Source organism: Dasypus novemcinctus, chromosome 2 (genome assembly GCF_030445035.2).
Source record: "Dasypus novemcinctus isolate mDasNov1 chromosome 2, mDasNov1.1.hap2, whole genome shotgun sequence".
NCBI classification, from domain to species: Eukaryota; Metazoa; Chordata; class Mammalia; order Cingulata; family Dasypodidae; genus Dasypus; species Dasypus novemcinctus.
In genome coordinates, this window is record NC_080674.1 from 67,300,071 (window position 1) to 67,320,144 (window position 20,074).

The 20,074-nt window shown below is 37.7% G+C and overlaps 1 protein-coding gene across 2 annotated transcripts in view; it reads left to right on the forward strand.

Annotated features, from left to right (window-relative positions):
• Nucleotides 1–20,074, forward strand: part of NLN (neurolysin) — a 133,296-nt gene that overhangs the window by 43,847 nt on the left and 69,375 nt on the right. For both annotated transcript variants that reach the window (XM_004465564.5, XM_004465565.4), the window contains exons 3-6: nucleotides 6,720–6,868; nucleotides 15,936–16,043; nucleotides 18,181–18,283; nucleotides 18,849–19,009. In XM_004465564.5, coding sequence (XP_004465621.1) covers nucleotides 6,720–6,868; nucleotides 15,936–16,043; nucleotides 18,181–18,283; nucleotides 18,849–19,009 — 521 coding nt within the window. The remainder of the gene's footprint in view (nucleotides 1–6,719; nucleotides 6,869–15,935; nucleotides 16,044–18,180; nucleotides 18,284–18,848; nucleotides 19,010–20,074) is intronic.

Here is a 20,074-nt window from a genome sequence, read left to right on the forward strand (position 1 = left end):
CCCTCTTCATTTGACAACTTAATGTGCTTTTTAGTTGTTCTTTATCTTTTCATGTATAATTCCCTACTTACATTAGAGGGTCCCTGAGTAAAAGAACTATGTCTTTATCTTTTTATATTCCCAGATAATAAATTATACCTTAATTGTACATTGATAAGTATTCAGCATACACACTTAATGTTCAGAATGTTACCAACTGGAACAGCCAAGTCTTGCATTATATGTTATTTCTTGATAGCTGTAGGAACCTTTACAGAAAGTTTATAATGAAAAATTTATATGAGGATAGAAGATTGTGGGAAGATGGCATCAGACTAACAGGCAGATCTCAATGCTTTCACAAAAACAATGGAGAAAGAGCCAGAAGCTGTCCAAGGGACCTGGTTTGGGGGTCACCAGACCAGGACAATGCTACACAACTCCTAGGAGGGTCAGGGACAGAAAGATGAAGAACCTGAAACAACAAACATGAATTACCAAGGCCCTATGGTAGCCAGGAAGGGCTCTCCCCTCCACCCTCAAGATATTAAGCTGAGATAAAACCCCTGCTCACTGCAGCTGACTGAGAGGGGAACAGACATCTTCCTCCCTGTCAGGTGTTTCAAGGGAAAAGGGAGAGAGAGTCAGGGGGCTTTTCTTAAGTGAATTAAGTCAGCAGAGCCACTTTGAATTTCTACCCTGGAGATTCAACACGATCACAAGAAAGCCAAGTCTGAAACACCTCCATGGAAAGGTATGCCAACGAGCACCATATCCTGGCTGGTCTAGAAGTTGCATAGACAAAAACTATTTTTGTTTCTTTCTGTATCCTGGCATCCCATTAGTGAGTCCCTGGCCCAATTTTGATAACTTAAACTGGACAATTTTAAAGATTCATAATAAGTTGAACCAAATATCAAAGAAGAGCCAGAAAAAAGAAGGGCAAGAGAGAGTAATTGATCATCAGAGTAAATTCACCAGCATATTCCAGATACCTAGACATCAGCAAAAAAAAAAAAATTACAAGCCTTACTGGGAAACAAGAGATGGCCCAGCCAAAGGAACAAACCACATATCCTGAAGAGATATTGGTTTAAGACAATCAGTGATAATCACACAACTCTTCTAAATCATTTCAAAGAATTTAAAGAAAATATGACTAAAGAAATAAAGAGGGAAGCAGACTTGACCCAGTGGTTAGGGCATCCATCTACCACATGGGAGGACCGCGGTTCAAACCCCGGGCCTTCTTGACCCGTGTGGAGCTGGCCCATGTGCAGTGCTGATGCGGGGAAAGAGTGCCCTGCCACGCAGGGGTGTCCCCACGTAGGGGAGCCCCACACGCAAGGAGTAAGCCCTGTAAGGAGAGCCGCCCAGCACGAAAGAAAGTGCAGCCTGCCCAAGAATGGCGCCGCACACACGGAGAGCTGACACAACAAGATGACACAACAAAAAGAAACACAGATTCCCGTGCTGCTGACAATAACAGAAGCAGACAAAGAAGAAGACACAGCAAATAGACACAGAGAACAGACAACCGGGGTGGGGGGCGGGGAAGGGGAGAGAAATAAATAAATAAATCTTTTTTTTTTAAGTTAAAGGTAAGAAAAAGATATTCCAAGCAAATAGTAAACAAAAAAGAGCTAGAGTAGTGATACTAAAATCAGACAAAATAGATTTCAAATGCAAAACTGGTAGGTCATTATACATTAACAAAAGGGGCAATTTACCAAGAAGAAATGACTGTATTAAATATACACCTAATCTGAGTGCCCCAAGATACATGAGGTACACACAGGCAAAAACTGAAGGGAGAAATAGATATATCTACAATAATAGTTGGAGACTTCAATACGCCACTCTCAGTATTGGATAGAACATCTGGGCAGAGGATAAATAAGAAACAAAGAACATGAATAATAATGTAAATAAGCTAGACCTAACAGACATCTATAGAGTATTACACTCCAAAGCAGCAGCATATACATTCTTTTCAGTGTTCATGGATCCTTCTCCAAGATAGACCAGATGTTAGGTCACAAGACAAGTCTCAATAAATTTTAAAAGACGGAAATTATACAAAACACTTTCTCTGATCATAATGGAATGAAGCTGGAAATCAATAATGTACAGGAAAAGGAAAAATTCATAATTACATGGAGATTAAACAATAAGTTCTTAAATTATCAGTGGGTCAATGAAGAAATTGCAAGAGATTCAGCAGATAGCTTGAGATGAAGGAAAATGAGAATGCAACATATCAAAACTTATGGGAAACTGCAAAAGCAGTGCTGAGAGGGAAATTTATAGCCCTCAATGTTTACATTTAAAAGAGAAGAGATAAAATTGAAAATCTAACTACACACCTGGAGAAACTAGAAAAAGAACAGGAAACTAGTCCCAAACCAAGCTGAAGGAAAGAAATAGTAAAGATCAGAGCAGAAATAAATGAAATTGAAAACAAGAAAACAGTAGAGATGGGAAACAGATGTGACTCAACCTGTTGGGCTCCCACCTACCATATAGGAGGTCCAGTTCTATGCCCAGGGCCTACTGGTGAGGGCAAGCTGGCCCACATGGAGTGCCGGCCCACGCAGGAATGCCACCCCACAGGAGTACTGCCCTGTATGGGAATGCTGCCCAGCATGGGAAAGCCGCCCTGCGCAGGAGTGCTGGCCGACGCAGAGAGCTGGCACAGCAAGATGATGCAACAAGAGACACAGAGGAGAGAAAATAAGAAGACATAGCAGAACAGGGAGTTGAGGTGGCACAAGAGAGGTTCTCAGAGCCGCTAATGAGAATACAAGCAGACACAGAAGAGCACACAGCGAATGGACACAGAGAGCAGACAATGGGGGAATTGGGGGTGGGGGTGTTAGAAATAAATAAAATAAAACTTAAAAAAAAAAAACCAGTAGAGAGAATCAACAAAACCAAATGTTGGTTCTTTGAGAAGATGAACAAAATTGACAAACCCTTAGCTAGTCTGAAAAAGGAAAAAAGAGAGAAGACACAATTAAGTAGAGTCAGAAATAAGAGGGGGAGACATTACCACTGACCCCGCAGAAATAAGGTAGATCATAAGAGGATACTGTGAAGAATAACTGTATACCAAAAATTAGACAATGTAGAGGAGATGGACAAATTTCTAGAAATACATGAACCACCTACACTGACCCTAGAAGAAATAGAAGACCTAAACAAACCAATCACAAGGGAAGAGATTGAAACAGTCATCAAAAACATGCCAAAGATGAAAAGCTCAGATCCAGATGGCTTCACACGTGCATTTTACTAACCATTCGTAATCATTCAAAGACAACCTAATACCAATCCTTTTTTTAAAAAATTATTTATTTATTTATTTCTCCCCACCCTCTCACTGTTTGCACTTGCTGTATGCTGTGTCTTTAGGAGACACCAGAAACTGAACCCAGGACATCTGATGTGCGAGGAAGGCACCTAATCACTTAAACCACCTCCGTTCCGTGCTTTGTTGTATCTCTCATTATGTTTTTCTTCTTGTGCCTCTTGTTATATCATTCATTGTGTCAGCTTACCATGCCTGCCTGTCACACCAGCTTGCCGTTTTCTTTGGAGGTTTTGGGAACCTAATCACAGACCTCCCATGAGGTTGGCAGGAGCTCAGTCACATGAACGACATCCACTTCCCCCTAATACCAGTCTTACACAAGCTCTTCCAAAAAATTGAACAGGAAAGAATGCTATCAAACTCATACAATGAAGTCAACATTACCCTAATTCAAAAACCAGATAAAAATTCTACAAAAAAGACAATTACAGACCAGTATCTCTAAGGAATATAGATGCAAAAATCCTCAATAAAAATACTTGCAAATAGAAGCTAAAAGCACTTTAAAATAATTATACACCATGGTCAAGTGGGTTTTATCCCAGGAATGCAAGGGTATTGTTCAACACAAGAATATCAATTAGTGTAATAATCCACATTGATAAATTGAAGAAGAAAAATCACACAATCCTCTTGAATGATACAGAAAAGATATTTGACAAAAACATACCAAAAGATAGGAATAGAATGAAACTTTCTTAATATGGTAAAGTGCATATATGAAAAACCTACATCTAGCAGTGTACTCAATGGTGAAAGACTAAAAGCTTTCTCCCTAAGATTAGGAACAGAACAAGGACACCCACTGTCACCATTGTTATTCAGTATTGTGCTAGAAGTTCTAGCTAGAGCAGTTAGGCTAGATAAAGATATAAAAGACACCCAAATAGGAAAGGAAGAAGTAAAATTTTCACAATTTGCTGTTGATATGATCCTATATCTAGAAGCTCCTGAGAAATCTACAACAAAGATACTAGAACTAATAGATGTGTTCAGCAAAGTAGTGGGAGACAATAATACTCAAAAATCAATAGCATTTCTATACACTACTGATATGCAATCTGAGGAGGAAATCAGGGAAAAAATCCATTTATAATAACAGCTAAGCTAAAACAGTCAAATATTTAGGAATAAACTTAGCCAAGAACATAAAGGACCTATATTCAGGAAACGAAAACATTGCTGAAAGAAACTGCAGAAGACTTAAGTAAATGGAAAGACATTCCGTATTCATGGATTGGAAGTCTACTCAAACCAATTTATAGATGATTCAATGCAATCCCAATAAAAATCCCAATCGCTTTTTTGCAGAAAGGAAAAAAACACTATCAAATTTATTTGGAAGAGTAGGGGCCCAAAATAGCCAAAAAGATCTTTAAAAAGAAGAGCAAAGCTGGAGAACCCTTGTTTCAGGACTTTAAAGCATATTACTCAGATACAGTGATTAAAAACAGCATGGTACTGGCATAAAGACAGACACACTGACCACTGAAACTGAATCAAGAATTCAGAAAGACCCTCACATCTACAGTCAAGTGATTTTTGACAAGGCTATCAAGCCCTCCCAGCTGGACCAGAACAATTTTTTCTGATTCTGGGAGAGTTGGATATCCATGTCCAAAAGAAAGAAATGGGACCCCTATCTCATACCTTATACAAAAATTAACTCACAGTGGATCTAGGATCTAAATATAATAGCAACAACCATAAAACTCCTAGAAGAAAATGTAGGAAAACATTCAAAATCTTGTGATAGGTAGTAGTTTCTTAAACTTTACACTCAAAGAATGAGCAACAAAAGAAAAAATAGATCAATGGGACCTTCTCAAAATTAAATACTTTTGCACCTCAAAGGACTTTGTCAAAATGTTAAAAAGGCAGCTGACTCAATGGGAGAAAATATTTGGCAATCACGTATCTGATAAAGGTTTAATATCCATGATATGCAAAGAGATCATACAACTCAACTATAAGACAAACTACCTGAATTTAAAAATGGGCAAAAGACTTGAAAAGCCAGTTATCCAAAGAAGAAATACAAATGGTCAAAAACACATGAAATAAAGGTTTAACATCACTAGCGATTATGGGAATGCAAATCAAAACTACAGTGAGATATCATTTCACACCTATTAGACTAACTGCTATTAAAAAGTCAGAGTCAACGGGAAACGGACTTTGGCCCAGTGGTTAGGGCGTCCGTCTACCACATGGGAGGTCCACGGTTCAAGCCCCGGGCCTCCTTGACCCATGTGGAGCTGGCCCATGTGCAGTGCTGATGCGCGCAAGGAGTGCCCTGCTACACAGTAGGGGAGCCCCATGCGCAAGGAGTGCACCCATAAGGAGAGCCGCCCAGCGCGAAGGAGGGAGCAGCCTGCCGAGGAATGGCGCCGCCCACACTTCCCGTGCTCCTGACGACAACAGAAGCGGACAAAGAAACAAGACGCAGCAAAAAGACACAGAAAACAGACAACTGGGGTAGGGGAGGGGAATTAAATAAATAAAAATAAATCTTTAAAAAAAAAAAATCAGAAAACTGTAAACATTGGAGAGGATGTGTAAAGATAGGAAAGCTTGCTTATTCACTGTTTGGAATGTAGAATGGTACAGCCACTGTGGAGGACTGTTTGGCAGTTCCTCAGGAAGTTGACTATAGCCTTGCCATGTGACCCAGCAATACCGTTACTAGGTATATACCCAGAAGAACTGAAAGCAGAGACATGAACAGATTGCGTTATTCACAATTGCTACAAGTTCAGAACAATCCAGGTGTGCATCAGCTGATGAGTGGATAAACAAACTGTGGTATATTCACGTGATGGAATATTATACAGCGGTAAGAAAAAATAAAGTCATGAAGAATATGACAACATGGATGAAACTAGAGGACATTATGTTGAGTGAAGCAAGCCAGACACAAAAGGACAAATACTGTATGATTGTGCTATTATGAACTAAATATATTGTGTAAATCCATGGAGTTAATAATTAGAATATAGGTCACGAAAATAGGAGGGTGGAGAATGGAATGCTGAGGATTTTTTTATTGTTTATTATTATAATTATTATTGGAATAATGAAAGTGCTCTAAGAATGATTGAAGTGATAAATGCACAAATATGTGTTTACACTGAATACCGCTGATCGTACACTTTGAATGGATTTATGCTTTATTTTATTTTATTTTTTAAAGATTTATTTATTTTTAATTTATTTCTCTCCTCTTCCCCACCCTGCCCATGCTTTATTAATATCTGTCAATAAAATTGAATTGTATGGGGATAAACATTTATCTAGGGGGATATTTTTGGCTTAACACTGATTTGGCAAGCTCTTTATTGTTAGTATTTTTTTTCTCTGTCAACAGTGGAAAGAACCATGCTAGATTTTCCCCAGCACGTTTCCTCTGACAAAGAAGTAAGGGCAGCAAGTACAGAAGCAGACAAAAGACTTTCTCGTTTTGATATTGAGATGAGCATGAGAGAAGATATATTTCAGAGAATTGTTCATTTACAGGTAAATACTGTTATAAGTCCCTTTATAAAAAATAAAACTACAGCAATGAAGTAATAACCTTTGCCTGAAATAGACATTATCCTTGATTTTTAAATTTTCCTAGGTTTTGTTTCCAATGGTTATAATAATGAGCATAGCATAATATTATAGAATGTTACATTATATCACTTAGGTTTATGTTGAGTTGGTATTACATTTACTTAAGAATTGAAGAAGAGTGTGCATCAATAAATCTAGGGCTTTTTAACCATCATACCTGATGGTTCAATTTTAAAACCTCTGAATTTTCAGAATTTTGCAAGGTTTATATTAAATCAAATCAACTAAAAGCAAATAAAATTTTAGTTATCTGTAAGTATCTTGTGCTTTTGGCCTTGTTGTTGATGGCGTAGTGGTAAAGCTGCATACCAGAGTGATTCTTGTCTGTCATCCTTACATTTTTCAGGACTCGTGGAAATTATAAATAGCAAATGTTCTAGGTGGTCTGTCTTGCGTGTTTTTGATCTCTTCATCCCCGAGGTTCATTTGCTTCCTAGCATTTTCATCAGGTCTTTGCTTTAGACTTTTATTTTCATGACACCTCAGCAATTTGTTTGAAAAAACAACCAGTATTTTACAGTTCTGGACGTTTAATTTTTGCATGTTCCTCTTTCACAAAATCTCAATTTTTTCTTCCTTTTTAGCAAATATGACAAAGGAAAACATTTTCAATAAAAATGCTTTTTTATTTGTAACTCATTACAGAATAATCAAGACTTTACACATATATGTAAGCTGTCATGCTATTTATTTTCTCATATCATATAAGCATTTTTCACCCTATAATTTGTAATTATCTATGTGGTTCATGATAGTTCATCTTAGGCACTATAAAATAATATAAATTGAAAATAACTTTATAATTATTCTTTCCTAGCTAAGTTGTTCTCTTTTCTCCTTTTGACCATAGTTTTTATTCCATGTGATTTGAATCATGGCCATTATAGTCTTCTATTTTTATTTGATCCCCAAATAATCTTTTTTCCTTTCTAGCACTGTACAATATATGTCTTCTAGAATCTTTTCCTAAATTTTCTAATTTCCTTTATTAGTTCTGTTTCCATCCTGATTTCTAAGTTCTCATTTGGATGTTTCACCTCCAAAAGGTATTGCAATCTTAATGTTACTGATCAGGTCTAATGTTTGTTTTTTGTTTTTTATTTTTGTTGTGTTTTTTGTTTTTTGTCTTTTTAGAAGGTACCACGGATTGAACCCAGGACCTCGTACAGGGAAAGCAGGCGCTCATCCACTGAGCTACATCAGCTCCCCAACGAGACTTGGTTTTTCCATTTGTTTGTTTGTTTTGTTTTTAGGAGGAACCAGGAATCAAACCCAGGACCTTGTACATGGGAAGCAGGTGCTCAACCACTTGAACTACATTCCGCTCCCTAGGTCTAATGTGCGTTCATCTGATTTGTGTATTTGTTTGGGCTGGTGTACTTCAAGGTTTTATTCTAACAATTTAAGTTTCAGATTTTGTTCCGTAATTTTCTCCCACTCCAGTGGAGTGATTCCTTTCGTACATGTAGCTTATTATTTGAACAATTATAGGAGCTTCTGTAATGTCTGTTAAAGCTTCATCAGGATAATTTAAAAATAAGTATTGTATTTGTTTTTGCATTGAAACTTGTTAGGTGAATTTAGTTTTCTTTAAACATCTTTCTTAAAAATGCTATGTTTCCTGTGGCAGTGTATTTTAAAATCTAGAATTATCAGTTTAATATGATTTAATAAATGGTAAATCTTACCTTATTCTTACCTAAAGGACAAAGTTAGATATATCCAAGTATTCTACTTATTCTTCTTTGTAGTTCTGTAAGTGAAATAGGGTAACCATGATGTAACACATAAAGCCTCCATTAAGTTGGATAAATAAGATCTTAAATTAATACAAAGCCAGAAATTTCAGGCGTGCTTGACTAAAATGAAGTTGCTCTAAATGTTTTCAAGATCTCACGATTCTACCAGTGTAGACAATAATTAAATATAGTATTATCGAATTTGGATATAAAATGTTGTTTAGCGTTCATGCTATTTTTTACTTAGGATTAATAAAAAGGTGAAATTATTTACTTTTTGCCATTCCTTGTACAAAATCTGTATTGAATAAGGATTCCAGTATCTATCATTACATGTCATATTAACCCCAAACTTAGTGGCTTAAAATAACAAAAATCATTTTATCATCTCTCACAGTTTCTGTGGATCAGGAACTCAGTAAGGAATCAGCTGGGCTGACTTGGGTCTCACATGTGGTGTCAGGCAATGGTGGCTAGAGCTGAAGCAGGTAGGGACTAACCAGGCATCCCTCTTTCTTCATGTAGTCTCAGGACATCTCCAGATGGTCTCTTCACATGAGGTAACCTGGGTTTCCTCAGGATATGGTTGCATCAGGGAGGTAGAACTTCTTTCCCAGAGGCTTAGGGCTCCATTACGAGTGTTCCAGTGAGCCAGGCCAATGCTACATTGCATTTTATGCCCTACTCAGAAGTCACATAGCATCACTTCTGCCATTCTATATTGTTGACAAGTCACCCGAGATTCAAGGAAGAACGACCCAGACATCATGCCAGTCTGGAGAGTAACAGACATTTTGGAGTTATTAATATGTTTCAAAACCTCCACAATAAGTAATTTGTTTGACTAAATGGATGGATGAAATTATAGTATGAAACTAACCAATGTGCTGTAGTCTTCCTATCTTCCTCCCACTGGGGCTAGAAATACGATTTTACTTTTCTATAGCAATATGGCTGTCTACTTTGACCTTTATACCAAGATTGTGAGGTAGCCCATTTTATAAGTGAAGAAGTTGAGACTCAGAAATGGTGACTTTCCAAAAGGCACAGAGCTGGTTGGTAAGAGCATGCCAGACATCATGTAGACTTTGCATTAAACCCCTCAAGGAAGGGAGATATATCATGTTTTAGTCTATTTTGTATCCCTGGTACAGTGTCTCGTACAAAATAAGCTTTTAGTAAATGTTGACTGAACTACAGTGAGAAACCAGTTCGTGGAAGATCCAGAAAATAGGTCTTCAGTAATTAGTGCTGGGATATGGATTATCCACATGGAAAAAAATTAAATTGGATACCTTCCTCACAACTAAACTGTAAAGCAATATCTAATGGATTAAAGCCTTAAAAGGCCAAACTTTAAAACTTTTGGAAGTTTATACAGGAATATATCTTTATTACATCTGGACAGGGAACTGTTTCTTAAAAAGTGTTAATTGTAAACTTATAAGCCTGATAGACTTGATTACATTAAAATAAAGAACTTCTATTCATCAGAAAACACCATTAAGAACATAAAAAGATCAAATACTGAGAAAAAATTTGCAAAACATGAAACTATAAAGCATTAGTATCTATGATATATAAAGACCTCTGCAATCAGTGAAAAAGGCAAACATCCCAACAGAAAAATCAGCAAAGACATGAAGTGATATATCAGAAGAAATACAAATGGCAGTTAAACATAAGAAAAGAAGCTCAACCTCACTAGTAATCAAGGAAATAGAAATGAAGGCCACAGTAAGACACCATTTATACTTAAGATGGGCAAATATTAAGAAGTCTGACAATGCCAGGTATCTGTGTGGATTTAGATCAGTGGGAGTGTTTGTGTACGTCTAATAAGAGTGTAATTGATTTGAAATAAAAATAATTTGGTGAAAATTTTGGTATTATAAAGTTGGATTTCATAGTCTCTGCAACCTAATAAATACTCTCTATGCTCCATCTTGGTATTTATGTAGAGATACTTTTGTATTTTACATTTGTGCACCAACAAATTGGAGCACATGTTCAGAGCACCATTATTTACTAATACAATAGCAAAAACCTGACACAACCAAGATTTCCAACAACAATAAAATGAATCAATAATTTGTATTATAGTTACACAATGGAATATTTTATAATAGTGAAATAAACTATAGTGACATGCAACAGCCTAGATGAAACTTAGTAACAATGAAAGAGAAAGAAAGAAGTTGTAGAACCTTGCATACAGCATGATACCCATTTATAAAGTTCAAAAAGAAGCAAAACTAAGCAGTATACACATAGGTAGTGTTTAGAGTTGTCTCCCCAAAAGATATGTTGAAATCCTAACTCCCAGTCCCTCAGACAACAATCCTATTTGGAAATAGGGTCATTGAAGATGTAATTAATTACGAGGCATTAACAATGGAGTAGGGCTGGCCCTTATTCCAAAATCACTGGAAGAACAGAAGAGGAGAGACCCCCACAGGGAAGGCCGTGTGAAAATGAAGGCAGAGCCTGGAGTTACGCCGCTGCAAGCTGGGGATTGAAGGCTACCATCAGGAGCTAGGAAGAGGCAAGGAAGGATTTCCTTAGAGCTGTCTGTGAGAGCATAGCCCTGCCGATGCCTTGATTTCTGTGAGAAGATACATTTCTGGTGTTTTAAGCCACCAAGTTTGTGGTAATTCATTACAGAAGCCCTAGCAAACTACTCCAAGTAGTAAAACTAGAAAAATAAAAAGCTTAACACAAAATTCAAGAGAGTGGTTTCCTTTTACATAGATTACCTGAATAATAGATCAAAGAAACAGTTGTTAATGTTCTACGTCACAAATTGAAGGGTGGTTTTAATTTGTCTGTACATCATACCTACCTGTGGTTAGATTCATTTGTAGTCATCAAATATTACATAGAAATTAATATATAAAATGTATCCTTAATTCTACCAATGGAAAAAAAAAAAAGAAATGGAAACAAGGATTTCTTCATCCTTTTAACTGAAAAATTGCCAAATGTCTAAAGCCAGCAATTATGGCCGCAGGTCTTGGTATTTGCCAGTCCTGACAAAGCAGTCTGTCATTGACTAAAAAGCCAGCCAAGATCAATGAAGTTTTCATAGATACTTTTCAGCTAAATTGGCAAGAAAAATGAACAGTGTCTTCCTCTGAAAACAATCCAGACATGTAATATTTTATTCCAGTGACCTAAAGTTACGTGAGAAATTCTTAGTGAAGTAAAGGCTGATTTAATGCAAGCTAAATTTGAGTAATGCAGTCATCTGTTGTGATACTGTTTACTTTTTTTTTTTCAGAGCTATGTGCTTTTTGCCTTGACAATTTGTCTTAGCCAATTAGGGAAAGTCTTAATATTACAGTGCAAATGAATAGGTCATGGAAATAAAGGATAGATACTTTCGAGCATGATTTCTCCTACTCTACTGACCATGGAGGCCCAATGCCAAATTAAAATACAAATTAAAGAACAATGCCGTAACTATGGCCAGGGGATGGGGGCAGACAATGACCAGAATAGAGTTACAATTTGATTCACTTTACTTATGATGCCTTCTTAATTTTGAAATGTATAAATCCATTCACTGGCCATAATCAATACTACTGAAACTTTTAACTTCGTCAGGCTTTGAAAATCTTGGGGCCCGGATACTACAAAGCATGAACTACCTTGGCTCAGTTTTTCCCCATTGGCCAAGTACCCCACTTTTGTGTTTCTCTGTCTCTTTTTTTGCTCACCACATTATATGGAAGTTATCTGTTTTATATCTTTTTTTTTTTTTCCTTCCTAGAACTGAGAACTCTTGAAGGATATTCATCATTGTTTTACTGGTGCCTGGCGTAAAAAGGTGCTCAGTAGATAAATATACATTGACTGGTCCTGAACTAGACCCATTTAAGATGTGTCTTCATTTAGCATAGGCCCAAGTCCCAGTGTCCTCACTTTGCCTTGTGGTTGACACCAAAGTAGTAGATCTTTGATGGCGCTTTTAGTCAGCAGGTGGGCCCGAATGCTAGCAGCTGCCTAAGAATGCCTTCTTCTCAATGTTAGGTTAAAAACCTAACGATACATGTAATGGCATGAAAGGAACTGCAAAAGTAACACATTTAATTATACGAGTTATACCTCTATTTCAGCTTTTGAAATAGGATCCTTATTATCATACTCTCTTGTCTTGCGTTGCCTTAGCATTTTCAAAGTTTTATGAGTCATTTTTTCTCAATGATGTTCAGAGGTCTTTTTAACAACATTGTGATTTCTACTTTGTATTTACAGTGTGCACAATACAGAAAATCCTACTGAAATAATTTTTATTTACATATTTTAGAAACTAAAAATGTGACAGTCTTGTGGAAAAAAGGACAAAGTCATGGGACAGAAGGTGGGGGGGATTTGGGGAAATTTAAGAAAAAATTTCATTTTTTATCATGACACTAAGGATGATACAGTACATCAGGACAGGTACTAAGCTAAGAATGTGAAAAACTTATTTCTGTCTTCATTTTTACATTAAACTGCTATGTGATTATAGGTCATTTAACCTCAGTTTTCTTACTGGTAAAGTAAACATAATGTGTTAAGTATCTGTGTGTATGTGTATGTTTGTATACATTTATATAAAAGCTTTTTATTACAGGAGGAATTTAGAGGGAAACTAAATATTGTCACCCCCAAAATTAAAATAAGTATTCAAGATAAAAGAATAAAAACAAAACTAAAAAATACAGAATGGGTCCATGCTGTCCATAATAAATACATTTAAAAATTGCTTCAGAGAACTTCAGGCCCCCTCTAAAGAGGAGAAGCTTGACTCAAAGAGGCCTGAGCCCTGGTTCAGATTAAAGAGGGGACATTTTTTGTTCAAGAAGGAAGGTGCAGCCACAGCAGAATAGTCTAGAAGTGTTGGCTGATTTCCTCTTAGAAAATCGTTGGGCAGTAATCTGGCCTTGCCTGGAGATTATAAGGGAGAATGATGTTATGCTCAGCTCTGCAACAGGAATGTGCTTTAGAAGCACTTTTTAAATATTAGAGACCTCTGTAGATTTCCTGAAACTTCAGTCTGATTGGCAATGGGTGACTGGTTATAACTGAGTCAGGTTTTTTAAAAGTATAATTTTTGTGAGTTAAATAATTCCGCACAATTAATTTTAGCACAGTCACATTTTATTCAGATCTAATATTTTCATTCAGGCCTGAATTTTTTTCAAAATATCCTCCTACCTGTTTACACCTGTATCACATGTTTTGGGAGTAAGTATTTTAACCTAATCTAGACCGTGGGTTTTGCGTTTGCTCTCCTGAGTGTACGTCCAGGCTGTCTGAAGTAGCAGCCCCAGCAACTAGCAGTTATGTGTGGCAAGCTCAGGCCTACCTAGTTTGAGAACCCCTGCTGACCAAGCATGGCTGCGGAGTAAGAATTCAGCTTACATCAGCTGGGGAGGCTTTGTGATGAGCCTCTCTCCTAAACTCAGGGCCAAATTTGGCTTGAGGTGAAACCCAAGTACACACACTGCTGTCAAGCTATATCCCTGGGCTTCTCCCTGGGCTCGGTTCCCTGAATGGTCCTCCACTCTGGATCCTTCACAACTTGCCAGCTCTTGCCAGCCCTTTCTCCACAGGGATTTTTTCTTCTCCCTCTTCATGACTCACAGCTAGTGCCTGGATTCACCCCAGCCTTGCAGCTCCCAGTACTGTATCATCTAGAGACTCCTGTTGCCATGCCCCCCTCCTCAGGACAGACTTCTTGGCACTCTTAAAGCCAGCCTAGATCCTAACCCAAGTTAATCCCATCTGTATGAACACTGAGATTTGAACTGCTGGCCATTCCTGAGGGAACCAGCCTATAACCCAGTTATCTCCCCAGCTATTCTGGGTTTTTCCATTGCACGCACCTGCTGCTGGGATCCCAGTGTCAAAACTAGAGAGGGAAGGTTCCAACTCCAGTCATGCCAGCATGCTCACAAACTCTCCAGGGATCCAAAAGGAGGTTATTATGGAAAAAGGAGTCTGTTTTCTGCCCCCACTGAGGATAAACTCAGAGGAAACTGTGAGTAAGGCATACACAAGTGCTTTAGTATTATGACACGGAATTATTAATTGGTGGGCCTAGTGAAATAGTTTGTTGTATTAAATAGTACCCCCAGTCTCTGTGTACCTATTGCAACAAAATATAGAAAATTACAGAATAATTGCAGTAAGAGCCTAGCACCAACAATCTAAAATGCAGGCTTTAATGCTAAATGCAATCCCTGACCTTCTAAAATCTAATTAGTTGATAAATATAAAGCTTGTGGGAAGTTAACCGAGGTCTGTCATGGAGAGAAAGTCCAGCTGATACGAGGTCTCTAAGACTCCAGAGGCAGTAGTCTTTCTTTGGCTCTTAACCAAACAGCCCATTACACCTGCTGAATCTGTGCAGATACCATTTCCTTCCAGGGAACCACTAATTGACTGGCCGTCCAGATGTGCCGTATATATTCTGCCACCTGTTTTGGAGAAAGGTGTGGTATTTTTGTTACCTTGCTATGGAAGGGAGTTTCCCTTTCTCTTCCAGGGTCCCCTGTGCTTTTGAATGACTGTTAGTTTGTGTTGCTGTATTCAGATTCAAATTTACTCTCCAGCTTTCTCCTTTTTTGTTCAGTGCTGACTCATTTTCCCCAGATATTTATTTGTTCATATGCTACTTGCCCTAGTCCCATGATCTCTCTTGCCAACTGACAAGAAGGCATTTTTGAAGCATTGGAAGCCTTTTGCTGGGATTTTATCCAGATGTCCTTGTTTAGCATGTTGGCAAAGGAGTCCTACTCCTTTTCTGTAGAATTTGCCCATCATTTCTATTCCTGCTTCTCAAGCGGAGCCGGGTTAGCATGTGATAGAAAATAAAATTCAGCTGATTTGCAATAAGGAATGTGTAAAAAATACTGTTCAGTTGTAGAGAATGCTCAGAATGAGATTATGCAAATGCTTCTATTATCACACTTCCAAGTGGCACAGGTATTCTTGATTCTGTTGCAAGGAAAGGAAATTCTGGCTAGTTTTTTTTTTTCTTTTTACTATTGTTAATGAACAAAAGCACACTGAAGCATAACAGACAACAGTGAAATTAAGTCTTCGAAAGGGCCTGCCTCATAATGACCTATGTGTTTCATAGCCCAACAGATGATGATTAAATTAGCTTTGGCCTTATAGTTTATACTTTACCAATGCACTGTTGCAACAGAAATGGTTGTCATGCTCTTTAATTTCAGGAAACCTGTGATCTGGGAAAGATAAAGCCTGAAGCCAGGCGATACCTGGAAAAGTCAATTAAAATGGGGAAAAGGAATGGGCTCCATCTTCCAGAACAAGTTCAGAAAGTGAGTTTACCTTTCCTTTTCTTTTCAGGAAAGAAAAAAATAATACATAAAGCAAAATTGAACAGGAAATAAAGAAATAGGTTGTAATAAAATAAGCCATACTAAAATCCATTTGCAATGTGTTTGGTTGGTGTGCAGTAATTTTAAATTCTGCAACTCCCGTTAATCTCACAGTGACTAAAAACTCACGCTCGATTGTTCTTTAATACTCTATGTTTTGTTTCACATGTGTAGGGCCTGTTTTCCCTGCTCTGTTTGACGTTGTTTAAGAGCTAGTTCCAGGTCTTAATAGTTGATTTACTTTCTCATTCCCCTGGTCATACAAGATAAGGCTCTACAAATAAATCCTTATAAAATCTTGGTATTTTAAAACCAGCGCTATGGATTGGGACACCTGTATTATGTGCCCCTTAAAGGAGGAGAGATGTTAATGAGTAGTGCTTCTCACACTGCTTCTTTTGTATATCGCCAGTCAGGTCTTTCGGTTTTAGAAGGAAAACAGCTGCAATATTAACCTCATTCTTCTTGGGCAGGAAATATAATCCATGATTTATTTCCAGGTCATTCTTCTGGCCAGCAGAACTGGAAATAAGTTTGAAAGAAATCCTAACCAAGTGATGTCAGCATGGTAGATGTACCTAAAGGCACCGCTAGGATAAGGGAACCTTTTTCCCACCTCAGTGCCCTTGGTACTCTGTACACCCCTTTCATTCTGGTTAGAGGAAGGATGTAACTGATCTCACTTACCTGACCCTCTACCTTTCTGCTCAGTCCTCAGTAGTGTTTGGGGTGCAAACACTGTGTTAGTTAAGATGTGTTTAATTGCAGCTAACAAGACCCGGTTTAAATTTCTTTAAACAACAGAACAGATTAATTTGTATTATTTGAAGGCTGAGAGGTAGATGTGCTTGGTGGTTGGTTTGATCCATATACTCAGTGGTGTCACCAGAGACTTGATTTTTCTGCTTCTCTCCTCTGTCTCCCTCAGTGTCAGCATTATCCAGTGGCTCATTTCCTTTCATTATTTAAACAGCTGCAGATCTAATCCCCGTCCCCATCCAGAAGGACACAGAGATGCATCCAGTCTCCCCTCATGTCTTAATGGCCCCGAGTGTTTTCTAGACCTAATCCTGAATGCCGTTTAGTCCGGGGAATGCCAGTACTGGGTTATCTGAACGACTCACTATGAGAGGGACTGGGATTACGTCATTGGTGTAGAGGGCATTTCCCTGAAGCTTCAGATGAGATCAGTTCCATCCAGCCAACATGGCTGGGATACAGTAGGGAAGAGGTAGTAAGGAGTGTAGGGGAGACCTGATGTTTTAAATCAGGGGCTCTCAAACTTTAGTGTGCACCGAGGATTTGCTGAAATTCTCATTACTCAGCCCACCCCTTAGAGTCTGTGATTGAATACGTTTAGTGTTGGGGCTCAAGAATTTGCTTCTCTAACAAGTTCCCAGGGGTGCTGATGAGTTTGGTCAAGGCCACACTTTCAGAACCAATGGTTTAACTAAACTTCATTATCCTTTTTTTTTGAAGAGCAGTAGGACTGGTTAATAAAAAATATTTCATGCTTTTTCTTTATGGTTTCCTTCTTCTTGCTTCCTTTTAACTTCTACCTAATACTTCTTGTGTGAATAAAAGGGCCTATAAATCACCTTTGTTTACAAAGCTCTGTAAAACCTGAGACCTAACCATTTTCTAAAGCTACCATAGAATTAATTACTTAGTTTTTACCTCTTGGATTACTTCAGCACCAGATATTGATTACTAAATTAAAAATTAGGATTGGAAAGATTGGAAGTGTGATAATTTATAAAGGACTACTAGATTCATTCATTCACTCAACAATTTTTTATTGTGTCTACTATGCATCAGACACTGCTTTTATTGTACTCCTAAATTTATTGTTTTCTCAAATGTTAACACATAGCCAGCATTGCCTTTCTATATATGTTACTTACAAATACACATGCTTATGACATAGAAGACGGCAGGTATTTTATCAAGCACATCTCTAAGAAAGTAATTCTAAATGGTATCTTCATAGAAAAGTGGAACTTATTAGACTGACAGTGATAAAAAATGAAAGTTTCATTTTATTGTTAAATGTTCTGTGTTTTTATCTTCATTTCAGGAAATCAAAGTAATGAAAAAAAGAATGAGTGAGCTATGTATTGACTTTAACAAAAACCTCAACGAGGATGATACCTTCCTTGTATTTTCCAGGGCTGAACTTGGTAAAATTTTATTTTTCTAGATTAAATTATGTCGTTTAGGCAAATAATATCACCTCAGTTTGCCTCACTTTCCAGATATAAAACCTAAATCAAAGTTCAAAGTACCCTTTAAAAAATTATCCCCTACCACCTTTTCTATGGAAAAGACAACCAAACCAGTCCTAGATTTTAGGCTTCTAAGAGTGTATACTGTTTCTAGAGACAGTCCAGAGGAGATTTCATAATCTTTCTTGGTGACTTAAACTGGTTACCTTCAATACCTTAAAATTTTTTCTGGCTCATGTTGTCTCCTGTGTTGTAACTTAGCTTAATTTTGCCTGTTCTCCATCAAAATACCATCTGCACAAGTGCACAGCGTCCTATTCATAATGTGAATGACCTTCTCCTGAGCTGCCTGCCTGACTTCTCTAAACTACCACCCCCATTCTGATAACATCAGAAAGATATAAGAATTGTCATTATTTGATTTGAATTTCATTTGCTTCATAAAATCCCTAGATATTTAAAGGCATTGTGCCAATGCTAAATAAACCAAACTGATGTATGAGAAAGTGATTTTTTGCAGGTGCTCTTCCTGATGATTTCATTGACAGTTTAGAAAAGACAGATGATGACAAGTATAAAATTACCTTAAAATATCCACACTATTTTCCTGTCATGAAGAAATGCTGTGTCCCTGAAACCAGAAGGAAGATGGAAATGGCTTTTAATACAAGATGCAAAGAGGTACTTTTGATTTTGTCTTCAGTTTTTGTGAATACTTTTTGAGAGAAAGATTTGCTTTGGTTACCAATGTTGAAGTCAGCTTGGAAACTGATACTCCTATTTGTGTATATTACACTTTATATGTGCCTCTGACAAGACTCCTAGTCTTTCCCTTACACACCTTGCTTAGTTTGGTCACAAGCTAATCCGCTCTAACAAATAGAATAGGTTAAATAAACTCTGAGTTTTATTCCTTTTCCAAAGCAACAGTTCAGGGCCAAGGATCCTCTCTCCCTTCCTCCATAAGTAACTTCCAAGGTCATTCCAGTTTTCACCATTTCCTAACTTGAGATGGGGGGAAAAAAGAGTACAGAGCAAGCATCTTTAAGGAAAAGTCATGGATCAACTCTATTCACATCCCATCGACCCAAATTCAATCATCCAGCCATATGTAGCTACAAGGGAGGCTGGGCGATCTTGTCTTTAGTTGGCAGCCATTTGCTCAGCTGAGGGGCTTCTATTACTAAAATAGAAGAAAGGAAGAATTAAAAATGTATTCACAGTCAATTAGCCGACTCCACCACAGTCTGCTTCTCTGGCTATCCTAGTAACCATGAGCCCCCCTTTTCCATTCACTCTTTATAAGTCTCCAGCAGTTACTATCTTGGCCCAGAGGCCAGGATCTTTGGGTAACACACAGTCCTCCCCAGTTTATGCTTCTCATAAACTAGTATCCTGTGAAAAGAAAGACAATTATCTGGCCCTATAACCCCAACACACACACCCAGTGGTAGATAGGATAACCACACTGAAAACTCCATTTGGAAAAGGAAGGAATGCAAACCATAGCAGGCACCAGAGCAGTTTTCAAAAACTCTTTGGCAGAAAGTAGGACTATTCTCTGCTCTGGTGAAATTCCTTGATTAGCTCATTGGACTTATTTGAGTTTTCTTTCTGGCAGAAATTCCTTTGGCAGTTGTCCTCAGTGGCCTCTTGTATTACCTGCAAGGAGTTCTTTCTTGTCCATTGTCCTCTGTGACCATATCCTTGGTGGCCACTAGTGTAGATTCCTACTAATAACCAGTT